This window comes from Myotis nattereri (assembly GCF_964212035.1).
Source record: "Myotis nattereri genome assembly, chromosome: 13".
Taxonomy (NCBI): domain Eukaryota; kingdom Metazoa; phylum Chordata; class Mammalia; order Chiroptera; family Vespertilionidae; genus Myotis; species Myotis nattereri.
In genome coordinates, this window is record NC_138088.1 from 38,638,974 (window position 1) to 38,652,706 (window position 13,733).

At 41.0% G+C, this 13,733-nt stretch overlaps 1 protein-coding gene across 1 annotated transcript in view; it reads left to right on the plus strand.

The window, feature by feature from the left end:
* The window catches only part of PLCE1 (phospholipase C epsilon 1), a 260,258-nt gene that overhangs the window by 131,460 nt on the left and 115,065 nt on the right, over positions 1-13,733 (plus strand). Inside the window, exon 3 of the mRNA XM_081104349.1 lies at positions 8,161-8,477. Coding sequence (XP_080960475.1) covers positions 8,161-8,477 — 317 coding nt within the window. The remainder of the gene's footprint in view (positions 1-8,160; positions 8,478-13,733) is intronic.

Consider the following 13,733-nt stretch of genomic DNA (forward strand, 5'->3'; position numbering starts at 1 on the left):
CGAAAGCTTAACTTAACAAAATAAAGGGACTGTCTACAAAATTAAAGTTTTTCCTATTTTCTTCCCTAATTGTAATTTAAAGTAACTTTTCAAGAACAATATTGCCATATTTATTGGAAAAAATCTGAACAGCTCCAATGCTGAACTAGTTTGTGTCCATCAGAAGGTTGGGATTCTGCCCTAACCGATTTGGCTCAGTGGATAGAGCGTCAGCCTGTAGACTCAAGGGTCCCAGGTTCGATTCTGGTCAAGGGCATGTACCTTGATTGCAGGCACATCCCCAGTAGTGGGGTGTGCAGGAGGCAGCTGAGCAATGTTTCTCTCTCATCGATGTTTCTAACTCTCTATCCCCCTTCTTCTCTGTAAAAATTCAATAAAATATATTTTTTTAAAAAAAGAAGGTTGGGATTTTGTTCTCTGGATGAGTTTTTCAAATATTTTGATATATATTTTTTAAATATTGTCACATGTACATTAAAAAATTAAATAAAACAGAATTGTGCAATATATAAACACTACTATTAGTTTGGTGTGTACTGGGCAGATATATAAACATTACCTACATTTATAAAATTCATTTTCCTCCATTGAGATCATAGTACATTGTTTCCAACTTGCTTTATTTTTCACCTGAATTTATCATGAAAAATTTTCAATGTCAATACATATAAATCTTCCTCACTTTATCTATACTTTGTGAGTCTTTCTGATAAAATCCTAAAAGTTGCATTGCTTGGACAAAAGGTGTGCTGTTTAAATTTTTGTTTTGCTTTCCACGAAACCTTGTGCTTATTTCACCACCACTCACAGAGAATGAGAAAGATAATGTTTCAGAAGCACAACTACGTGTCAGGTTTTCCCAAAGGTTTTCCTTGTATAAATAAATAATAGATAGCTACAAAGATACATAGATTTTAAAAAAAACTAAGCTGCCATTAAAATATAATGAGGGTACTATGCTTTATTTTTTTCATTAAAGTCAGGTTCCAGTACAGTATAATTCTCTCTTCCTACCCAGAGAGAGACAGACAGACAGACAGACTTGGTAGGAAATAGGGGGAATGCAGAAGATCCCTTAAAACACTAAGGGCAATAGAGGGAGGACTACTGGAGTCAGAGCTAAATTTTAGTTTCAGCCCCATCTCAGTCATAGGGTGTCTTTAGGCAGATTGCTTAATATTTCTGACCTCTGTTTTGTGATCTGTAGAATGGGGATAATCACACTTACTTTACGGGGTTCTTTGTAGAAATTAAATTAGTTACTCGATGCAAAGGGCTAACAAATGGTGAGGAACAATAGCTAGGTGAATAGCTATTGCTGAGATGCTAGAAAAGGGTCAAGCCAAGAGCATCCTGGATGAATGGTAAAGTTTTGAAAACTTTTTCCGAAAAAGTTGAGGAAATTGCTAACATTCTAGTTAATATATATACTATGCAATACAGCACCTTCCCTACCCACATCCATCATCTCCCCCACCCCTGCCGCTCTCACTCACATTATATTATTGTTTAATCTGTCTCCTCTCCTAGAATGATCTATATGAACAAAGATCTTTTCTTGCTCGCTAAATTCCAACATCAGTGTAGCCTGAAACAAAACCTGGCACATAGTAGGCACTCAATAAATGAATGAATGAATTTCTACTTAGCCTTTGTTAAGCCCATGCAGATGTATTGGCCGCTAATAAGGGTGGCCCATGGACACAAAGCACACCCAAGATAACTCAGAACGGGCTTGGGGTAATGCACAATATTGGCCAGGAGCCAGAATCTTCTGGTTCTCTCTCAACTTTTACCAGTGCCATGACTGACCACTCACAAGCTGGATTCTTGGGCAATTCACGTAGCTTTAACTTAAGCTTTATAAAAATTAAGATTAGCAATGCCTGTCTGTTATGATTTTCTAACATTATGCAAATGATGTGAGATTATTTTATAAACTCTAGATTCTCATAGGAGGTACAGCAAGATAAACCAAATGTGTTTAGTCTTGATAGGGACCAAGACAACAAAAAAAGAAATGGGAAGTACCAGGTTTTCAAGACTCTAGCCCAAGCATGTCAAACTCAAAGGCCAACACAAGCCAAATAAACAAGGTTTAAGTTTATGTGGGCCACAAAAAAAAACACATGCTTCAATTTTCATAGAAACGTAGGTTTCTTTCAAAAAGTATAGTATAAAATAGAACAAGAGCAATGGTAAAATTAATGTTTTCTTACATGCCGTTGTATTGGCTGGGCCACAAACATATTCGTTGTGGGCCACATGCAGCCCGGGGGCTGTGAGTTTGACACACTTGCTCTAGCCCAAGCCAGAGCCTCTTCCGTGGGCTTGGACCTGAACCAGCATCTCTGAATAAGTGCTAACCACTACCCTTATCTGCCTTTGTTTTTTCATGACCCACACCTACTCTGTGCCTTCTGGAGAATAAAGCTTTCTTCCTTGCTTTCTACAGTGATGCTCCATCTTTCTAAAATATGCTTCAGCCATTGGGAATGACTTGTAGTTTCCTAAATAAGCCTCTCTCACTCCTAGGCCTTTCCATAGGGTCCCAGTAACACAGCAGCCTAAGCTTCCTTGGGAACCAACTAAACTCATGAACACTTTAGGCCTCATTCCTCCATTTGGAATCACTAAGTGTGATGACCAAAGTTTTGAAGAGACTTTAATTCCCATGTGAATGATCCGGAACCTGACAACAAGATTGAGGAGAGCTACGATAGCATATTCCCCTTGTGGGAATTGTTAAAGGCTCTGAGAAGTCCTGCAGTTAAAATAGAAAAAGAGAGCTTGTTTAACTTTGTTTAGCTTGGTATGTCTCTAAATTATTAACCAAGGAACCATGTTTTGCATAAATTCAATATAACACCCATTGGCAAATACTGGTTTAAAACATGGGAACTTTCTTAGGAACTTAAAGGAAGGAAAAGAGAGGGCACTTCTAAGTTCCTGTGTGCTCCACTCTAGAGTGGTATAATGTAGTGATTGAACGAATGGCTAAGCAAGGAGGGAAACTGTCCACCCTCTAGGATCAAATCCTTACCTTTGGAGTTTGAAGAATTTCATTTTATCACATCACTTCACTTCAAATAAACAAGCACAAGAAGTTGATTTATACTAACTAAAATCACTTGAATTGCATCTAAAAACCAGAATTCAATGTGGCATTTTGTTGCTGCACAGGCAATATGCTGAATGACCAAGAACATGAACTCTGGAGTCAAATAGACCCTGATTCAAACCCCAGCTCCCTGGCTTACTACTTATGGAACCTTATGTGAGCCTCCCATGAGTGATACTGCCTACCCCCTGAATTAATCCATATAAAGCACTACGTTCAGGAAGCTATTATTTGAGCAGGGAATGAAAACTTGAAAATACTGTCTCATCATAGATGTTTCTAGGTTATGACAGTGTCTAGAGATATAGCCCTATTCTGCTGTAGAGTAAGTATTAACTAAAGAGCATGGGGCTGAGAGCAAACATTGACCATAAATGAGGTAGATAATTTTATTCACCAGAAACTTTAAAAATAATTTTCTCAGTAAAAGAACTAAAGTTTTCAGTGGGCTTTATGAAATTTGCTCCACAAATAAAGAGAAAGGATCCAGGGTCATAGAGCTACTGGGCCTTTAACCCATTGTAGAGTTGCCCATATTACAGAGAGGAAGGGTGATGTGACTTACAGCTGAGAGTTGGGGTAACATGGCATGTGAAGGGGATGGAGGAAATTATAAGGAGAGGTCAGCAAGAACGCAATAAGGTGGGAAATCTATTTTTCCAGTTTTATTGAGATATAATTGACATATGTCACTGTAGAAGTTTAAGGTGTACAGCATAATGATTTGACTTACATATATTATGAAATGATTATCACAATAAGTTCAGTTAGCACTCATCATCATGTAGATACATAAAATGAAAAGAAATTTTAAAAAAAAATTATTTTCCTTGTAATGAGAACTCTGAGGATTTACTCTGTTAACTACTTTAATATGTACCACACGGCAGTGTTAACTATAGCCATTGTGTTGTACATTATAGCCTTAGTACTTTTTAACTTATAACTGGAAATGTGTACCTTTGGACCGCCTTCCTCAATTCCTCCTCTCTGCACTCCTGCCTGTCATAACCACAAAGCTGATATCTTTTTTAGTTTGTTTTAACAGCTGCTAAAGTGTGGAACTTGGAGGGCAGAAAATTCTGTCCCAAGAAGATTTCTGGGATGTTTCTTTGTGGTCATGATAAAAAAAAAAAAATTCCTGAGTAATCCTGCTTTAAGGAAACCTACACTAAAGGTCTATATTATGTTTCAAGGTTTCAAACATCAGATTTGTGTTTCCTTTGAGTGATGTCATTCTTATACTGAGACACATGGGGACACTACATTTGTTAGGGTCCCACTGAGCGGGCTTCTTTTTCTTCATTTATTCAGTTTTTTAGGTCTCATTTATTGCTATTCCCCACCAATTACTAGGTTCTTTATTCATTGTAGCAGCATGTGATTCATATCTCAAGATATAGTGCAGTTAATAATATATCATCTTATCTTACATTACTTATATATTTTATTACATTATCTCTTCTCTTACATATTAAATAATTGGTTTCATAAAATTTGGGAGTTATTTTCATTTCCTTCACAGAGTGCCGTACTTTGAAATCGTGTCTTCAAGCTGGTTACTTCTGGGAAGACCTCCTATATATGGCTAATTCTCTTGCACATAAATTATTTGTATCCAGAAACTGCCTCGGTCATCAGGCCACATTCTGACTCAGTTTTTCAGGAAATCCAGTCATTTTGTAAACTTCAGAAAGTTGAAGAATGAGGACATGTAAGCTATATAGATTTGAGTTCCTGCCTTCTCTTTATTTTCAAATATGACCTTACAGTGAACCAAATTTGGTAGTCTTCGTTTTTTTATGCAGTCAATTTTTGGTAGCTTGTTCCAAACGATGGATAAAAATGGTTAGACTCAGTCATTGTACTCAGTATTCACCTGTTAGAATCAAAAGGAAACGATACTTTGGATACTCTAGTTTTCATACAAAAGAGAAAACAGAAAGTTCTGATCGGAATTTACAGGGTAGGGCAAAAGTAGGTTTATAGTTGTGAGTATACAAAACAGAGTTTATTCTTGTATCATTATTTACTAATTATTATATTATTTTCCATATGAACAATTGTAAACCTACTTTTGCCCCACCCTGTATGTAAAACTAGTTTAGGCTTGCATCAGAGGAGAGCACTGTAGCTCAGACTTTCTCCTCACAATTTGTTTAGGTCTCTGCTGGAAGCATTCCTCCAAAAGGGAGCACTTCACTTAATTACATAGCAAATACCACCAAGAACTTTCCCTGAGCTATGCTTCAAAAGAGGTGGACTGCTTAGGAGAGTTGAGGAGGGGAACATCAGAGCCCAGACTATCAGCAGAAATGCCCTGTCAACACAGTGATCTAAGACCAAGGAACTCCTGCCCTAACCGGTTTGGCTCAGTGGATAGAGCGTCAGCCTGCGGACTCAAGGGTCACAGGTTCGATTCTGGTCGAGGGCATGTACCTTGGTTGTGGGCACATCCCCAGTGGGGAGTGTGCAGGAGGCAGCTGATGTTTCTCTCTCATCGATGTTTCTGGCTCTCTATCCCTTTCCCTTCCTCTCTGTAAAAAAAAAACAATAAAATATATATTTTTTAAAAAGACCTAGGAACTCCCAAGACAGACCTGGTGTCTATTTTTTCTCTCCTGCATCCTCACTAGCCTGTTCATTTGAACAGACTGACCTGAGTTTTGAATCGGAAGATGTGGTCACCATATTTACAGAGGAAGGAATCAGGAATGTAGATTACCCTTTAGAGAAGGTCCATAATAAAGTGGAGGCTAGAGGTGATTTAGAGTTTAAGGGACAAGAAAGTTTATTGGTTTCTTTTTAAGAATAAGGGAAATGGAACATTTGTGTAGGCAAATGAGAGTCAGTGGAAAGAAAGGGACTGGAGGTGGAGATAACCACTGAGGCAAGTTCAGTAGACTTTATCACAAACTGAGGTGGGCCTTGTTGAGTTATTTAGGGAAAAATAAATAAATTTATGTCACGTTCGAAGCTGCCTTGAGGGCCTGGCTACAGTATGGTAACACAGTTCAGCAAGGGTCCCATCCTAAGGGATTGTCATTGACGTTTATTATCATTTAGTCTCCCAGAAGCCAAGTATAGTTGGCTGAGTTTGCCCAGGATTGAGGTTTGGGAAGTGCATTTGATGGAAAGTCAAGGTGACCTGTGAGGGAATCCTGGGAGTTGGTGGGTGCCATGTTAAAATGCTGACCATGAACCCAGACCAAGGTCAAGCAGCTGGAAGTCGGCTGAGGCAGAGAAAGTTTAGTAGAAAAGGTGGAGAGGAAATGGAGGTCAGTTCAGGGGTGATGACTTCAGAACTCAGCAATACGGAGACAGAGCACTTTGGAGTGATGATCCAAAGTTTCCTGCAATAGAGATAAAAGAATCAAGGATATTGAAGTCTGGATGTTGAAGAAGTGTTTTTTAATTGAATTTATTGGGGTTACATTGGTTAATAAAATTATATAGGTTTCAGGTGTACAATTCTATAACAAATTATCTGTATATTGTACTGTATGTTCACCACCGCAAGTCAAGTCTTCTTCCATCACCATGTATCCCCCCTTAAACCTCTTCTACTTCCCCACACCCCTCTTTCCCTCTGGTAATTACCATACTGTTGTGTGTGTCTACAAGTTAATTTTTGTTTTTGCTTAATTCCTTCACCTTTACATTAGCTTTGCTGTTGTTTAGTGTCCAGGCCAGATGTCAGCCTGTGCCAACAAATACAGTGTCATCAGAAGACAGATGAGTTTTATTCTGTCAAAGGGTCAGTAAGGGTGTTTAAGAAATCAAGAATGTAAGAAAGATTCTGGGAAAACCAAACATGGTCCCCTCATGAAGCACCATGAGAAGCGTGAAGGAGGGCTGGCCAGGGAGGGACTGCCAGGAAGGAAAAGATGTGAACTGGCGGAGAGCAAGAACAGTTTGGCCCTCAGGGCAGCATTTCCTGAAGTGGTTCCAGCCAGCACTAGTCACACAGAATGGCACAGTAAGTAGCATATAAAAGTATGGCTCTGGAGAAATACTCGGTTAAGCAATATAAATGGATTCCTTTACTGGCAGACCCCTTTGAAACTCTAATGGTGTACCCATGTGCCCCATTTATTTCCAGGAATAGAATTTGTGACAAGAATATGTGACTTTTCCCCAACTTAGTGGCCACAAAACGGGTCATACTTTGGGAAATTCTGTTCTAGGATTCAGATTTTTCAGTTTTTTGAATGAACTGATGGATGATTGGTTAAGTAGATGAATAAATAAATGACATAGGTAGGAAATTAAGAGACAGATTGGAGGGGAGGGGAGTGGTCAAAATAAAGTGAATTTGTGCTAAGGGAATAATATTGAGTCTACAAATGCATTCAGTACTTTGATATAATGCCCCCCCCCCACTTCCTCTCCCATGCCATCTTCTTACTACCAGTTGTGGGGCAGGGAAGATTTATTTATTTTATTTATTTAGATATGTGTCCTTTCTTCCTGTTCCTTTCTTACTTTGGTAGGTGGTCCATCCCCGCAAATCCCCAAATGGATTTCAGTGGAATCCGGGTTTTGAGGGTGAGATGTTTGCAGAGTAGACCATGAAGTTTTGAAACCTCGAGTACAGAGTCCCCAGTTCTCCTGCATGTTTACACATATGTGCACATACATGTACATGCCTCCTCCCCCACAGCCTTCTTTCATTTCATTTCAGTTGTTGTGCCCACACCCACCCTTATTTCTTTTCACTCTGATGGTTAGCACTGCAGGATGAAGAATCAAATGCTACATTTTCCCTGCTATTCTGCAAGTGTCACAGTGAACTGGGTAGGGAATGGTGTGCCAAATCAATTTTACTTCTGAAAATGGGAAACTCCTCCTACCCCTAGCCCCAGAGAGGGGGGCAGGAGAAGCAGCAGGGCAGATATCAGGTCTCTATAACAAGAAAGATAGTATAGAACTGCAGAAACTTTAAGAAACCTACATGACTATGAATGGCTCTCAAGTAGATATCGGTTGTAAGGAAAACCAACCTTGGTGTGACCATGACCTCTGTGGCTTTATTCCAGAACGCCAACCGGGCACCTCTATGGCCAATTCCAGTGCCCTCCCTTCAAGTTCAGCTGGGATCAGCAAGGAGCTGATTGATCTGCAGCCCCTCATCCAGTTCCCCGAGGAAGTCGCCAGCATCCTGATGGAGCAGGAACAGAATATCTACCGAAGGGTCTTGCCAGTTGACTATCTTTGCTTCTTGACCCAGAACTTGAGCACTCCAGAATGTCAGAGGTCCCTGCCCTGCCTCAAAGCATCCATCTCAGCATCAATTCTTAACTCCCAGAACAGAGAGCACAATGCCCTTGAAGATCTTGTGATGAGATTTAATGAGGTAAGGAGCCACTTTCAGATGTTTTTGTAAGAATTGCTAGTAAGTGGTTTTTAAGCATTTCTCCTTCTTGGTTTGTCTGTTACTGACATCTCATCTACCTGTCTGTCTTGCCACTTCCACGATGACTGCTTTCTTTCCAGGCACTGAGATAGACAGCACATTGTCATCCTCCCTCTCACTTCACTCTAACTGACCGAAGCCTAAGTGATGCTCTCTCCACCTCATGTCATTACCAAGTCCACAAGCCTTCTCCCTTTGGGCAACCAATCCCCAACTTTTCTCCCCTCCCTTCCAAAATATTCTCCCTGTGCCCGTTTTCAAATACTCTCCCCCTGGTTTCTTCATGTGCTTTCAATATTGGATGTTTTGATTTTGAATTTGGTCAGCATGATCCCTGGCCACAGGATCCACTGTCAGGCCTCCTCAGCAGACACTAAACACCAACACCTGGGTCAGGAAAGTGGGGAGGAACGTGGTCTTGAGGGACAGTGAGTCACCCCCTCCTGTTCTCTGATCCCATCAACATCCCCAGCCCCCAGAAAGTCCCTCCAAGGCCTCTGAGACCTTACCAGCCAGTTCTGAGGAGGAAGCTGTAACCAGAGTCTGGGAACACTTGGAAGGGAGGCAGGTCTAGTGGCAACTAGGAGGAGGAGGAGGGCCAACTGGCTGACATGCTGTGACCCTGGAGCAAGGACAAGGGATAGGAAGGAGGAGAGGCAAGTCTCCATGCAGGGCAAGGGTCAGGGATGCTGTGCTGTTGGGCTTAAAGAACACTTTTCCTCCATAGTATAACCACACACTCAAAAGTTTTCTGTTCTACAATTGCTGTCTTTTAGACTTTATTTCTTTTGCCTCAAAGATTAAACACAACTTTCAGTTTCTGTAGTTGTTGGTGGTTGGTTTAACTCCACAATTATTACAGTAGTAAATGCAAAAATTATACTCCCATTCTAGTCCTGTATAATTCTGATTGACAGTGGATCAATCCACCTTTGTTAGTTAAACACTTTCTAATGATAGCAGCTCACCTCGCAGTCTCCATAGCCTGCCAATCATGACCCAGATGATGGATGTAAATGTCAGTGACCATGTGGAGGCACAGTGGATGTAGACATATTAAGGGCTCAGCTTAAGCAGTTAGTTCTGTGCCCAGATATGTTCCTCAATGGGAGATCCATGACCCTTGGGAATTGCTGATCTCCATCTAACACTGCCCTGCTAATCAGCTACATATACCATTGATTTGCTCCTCACAACCCTGGGAAGCAGATACTGTCATTAGCCCTACACTACCAGTGGGGAAACTGAGGCACAAGGAGATGAAATCATTTGCCCAAGATTATATAGGTAGTAGGTAGCAATAGTGAGATTCAAACCCACGCTGCCAGGTCCCCAGAGCCTGGGCTTTGAACTGCTGTGGTATTCTGCCTCCCACCTGTATCAAGACTCATATTGTGGAGTGGCGCCTGATAAAAATGCAGGTTCCTGGCCCCACCCCACATTGAGTAAAACAGACTCTCTGGGTGTCCGCATGACAACGCTGTTTTTTAAAATAAATCTCCTGACGATCTTGATTTTCCTTATCAATAAAGCTGGGTGGGAAATGAAAGTTCCAGTAAACTGTGTGATTTCATATGGGATTTTACTGTATTTTGTGAATTATTTTAAACTTCCAGATCTAGTCACTCTCATTTAATGTGGGACCTTGCCCTTATCCTTTGTTGTTGTTATTGTTTTAAATCCCACCTGAACTTAAAAGTGATTTGCCCAAACTTTTAAAATCTAATTTTAAATTAATTTTGGAGAAAGAAAACTTGAATTTCTTCCATTCACTGCTATAACCTTAGGAATCCAAGATGAATCAGTGATATCATTAATTCAGAGTTAGTGATCATCGGAACCACAGCTGGGTTGAGGCACGCTTTGGACTATCTCTGAAAATAGTTTAGCTAAGCAACTTCAGAACATAAACAAGATTTCTGGGAAAACACTTAATCTACTTAAGAGAACAGTCTGTTTTCAAGTATTCTCAAGCATCTATTTTCATACAAATTATGGGCATGCAGATTAAAAATCAATCTTATATAGTCATTATAGGCAGATCCCAAATGACCTCCGCTAGACAACCTGGGATAGCTAAATTCTTGTTCATATATCTTAGGGTGGAAACGCTGCATTACATTAAAGGGGAATTCTTAAGTTCAGACTTTCACCTATTTAGAATGGTTTTGCCTCCAAATTAGCATGGTTTTACTTTCTGTAAAGAAGAGGAAGGAAAGGAGCTAGCATTTATTTACTAGGTGCTCTGGACTAGATATTTTCACATTTTTAAATCCCATTTAATCCTAGGGACAGTTTGGTAAGGCGGTTGTCATTGTCCTTAATTCACAGATAAAGAAAGTAAAGCTTAAACAACAAAATAAATAATCATAGTATTGGGTTATGATCTATAGAATAAAATAAATATTTATGAGTTCATACTGATATGAATAATTGAATAAATATATCAGTGGGAGGGGGTAAGGTACAGCTCTTATTTTTAAAAGAATTTCAATTAATAAGTGTAAAAGGAATGAGGGAAATAGGAAATCACCATTAGGAAACCCCAGTAATAAATTATTATAGGCAAGAACCATTGATGAATTCTAAAATTTTGGTGCAAAACTGTGATAAGAAATAAGATATTGGCAAAGTTTACAAGTATTTCTCCACAAGAAACTGGGTACACAAAATAACTGTACTTTCTTCAGGGAAGGGAGAGATGTATTTCTTGGAACACTGGAGAATCTGAAAGACAAGAGAGAGAATATTAGCTCCATTGCAGGAGTGTCTGTCACTTAGGGGAGAGGCCAGTGCACTCAGTTAACATGCCGTCTGCACTTCTCAGAAGCAGGGTACCATGGTGGATAAGCACTAAGGAAAGTGAGTAACAGTCTGCAGCTGCCAGAAGCTACCAGTCTTAAATTGTAGTCAGGCACGGGCACAAACCACTACCAAAAAAGGCAGAAAGTACATGCAGTGTTAGTGGCACAGATGATGGGAGCTGAAGTGTCTGGGTGGGAGATCAGAGCTCTTGCTGCTCAGCTCAGGAGTGTGGAGCTGGGCCTTAAGGGATAGCCGGGGCAGAGAGGGAACATTGGGGCAGGGAGGACATTCCGGACAAGAAGACAACCAGTTCTTGTCATGAGCAAGACTCATGGTCTAGGGAGTCAGCTTGCTCCAGACTGTCAGTAGAACATGATCAAGAGCTACAAGTTTCCTGAATTTTAATAACTACTTACATGATGACTTAACCGTGGTGTGGAGAAAGGGAAGAAAATCCCTATGCCTTTCGGGCAATGTTGCATAAGGTTTATTCTTAGGAAAATAAGGTTAAAAGTACAATGCAATTGAAAGTACAGTCATGAAATAACTGAAAGGGTTTGGCTTACATTAAGGAAGCCAGGAGATAGGTCATTTAAAATCAGTTTAGATTGTGGCTTGGAAGCATTGTTTGTCCCCATCCCCCTTCTCGAGACTGCACACCAGAGTAACTTCTGAAAAGATCATCTTTTTCTCCTTGCAAGTACACTGAAGGGGTCAGCCCTCAAGCGGTGGTAGTCAAGATTTGTGCTGGGCGTGGGCTCAGTTCTGCTTTGCTTTGTTGGGAGGCAGGTCTTCCTGAACCCTTTTGATCTGGACATATCTCTGTGGTTATAGTCTTGATCTAAAACTCCAAAAAGCCAGAGTTCTCTTTCTCCTTTCAGGTTGAAAAGCCTCCCTTCCCACGAAGACTCTTGCTTTGACACTCAAGTCATATTGTCCTTCTCTCCTCCCCCCGTTTCTTCCTCTTTCCAGCCTCTACCTCTAGCCCACATGCCTTTTGATCTTACTGATTTTTAACTCCTCTTATAATAAATTGAAGAGCCATTTCTCTTTTCTAAAGGAGACAAAGAGATTTTGTTGTTGTTGTTGTATATAATTTCACCAAAGAGATTGAATACTTTAGCACATGTGGTTGAGAAGAGATGAGAGGCAGATAGAGATTAAAGATCATCCTTACTCCCTTTCCCTTCCCATCTTTTTCTTGTAAAGGTCAAGGGGGAGAAGGATATGTTCCAGAATCACAGTTCTGAGTCACTAGTTCTCAAACAGTATGGCCTCTGCTTCTGTCCTCTTATTCATCCATTGATGACCTTTGTGTTTGGAACTCCTCATGGTCTGCATCTACAACTGGTCTGTCAACAGAACAAATTTTTTGTTCCACTGCCCACACTACTGCCAGACACTCTTTTGTGTAACAGATAATTGATTACTCTGGGTAAGGACTGGGTTTCGGGTTCAAGAGGCTATTAATGGTTCCACTTTTTCCTTTTCCCTACAAGAGCAGTTTTTGCTTGTTGGGTAGTTCTTAGCAAGACCATTTGTCTGGGCCCCTCTTTCAGACTAGTTAGTCCAAGGGCAGGTCTTGAGCCCAAGATGGAGCCAAATTATGAGAATCCAGAAGACTCGGAGGATTCCACCTGGCTCGTCAACTCTGCCCCTCACCCCTCTGCCCCATGATCTCTGAACCTCTTCCATTTGGTCAACCTAAGCAATCATCAACCTGCTTCTCTAGCCACACAAAGGTGGGCAGCCCAAAGTGACACTCAGTTGTGGCTTATTCCTTCCATCTGCTCATTTTCACCAGATGTCAGTTCAACAGTTTAGAGGCCACTCCCTCTATAAAGAACTCCAAGGTGCAGCTTCACTCCCTGGGAAAGAATTGTATGAATAAATAAACCATCTGCCTAGAAGAGGGCTGGTTGAGTCTGGGTCCTGTCAGCCAGAATCATCTAAACTAATAAAAGGGTAATATGCTAATTAGACCGGGTCAACCAGACATCTTCCAGTCGTCTTGCCTTCCTTCCGGACAAAGCCATAGTGGCGGGGGCCAAGGCAGAGGCAGTTAGGGGTGATCAGGCAGGCAGGCAGGTGAACGGTTAGGAGCCAGCGGTCCTGGATTGCGAGAGGGGTCCCGCAGGGATCGGGCCTAAACCGGCAGTCAGACATCCCCCGAGGGGTCCCGGATTGGAGAGGGTGCAGGTTGGGCTAAGGGCCTCCCCCATCCTGTGCATGAATTTCATGCACCAGGCCTCTAGTAAGTGATAATCATCATTTTGGCACATTCCAGCATCCAAATATCTGTCTGGTCATAGCCAAGGGAAGACCATTTCAGCACAATAAGGAAAAAGTATGGCATATGATAATGTGGGGGAGGGTTAGTGTCCTCATGTC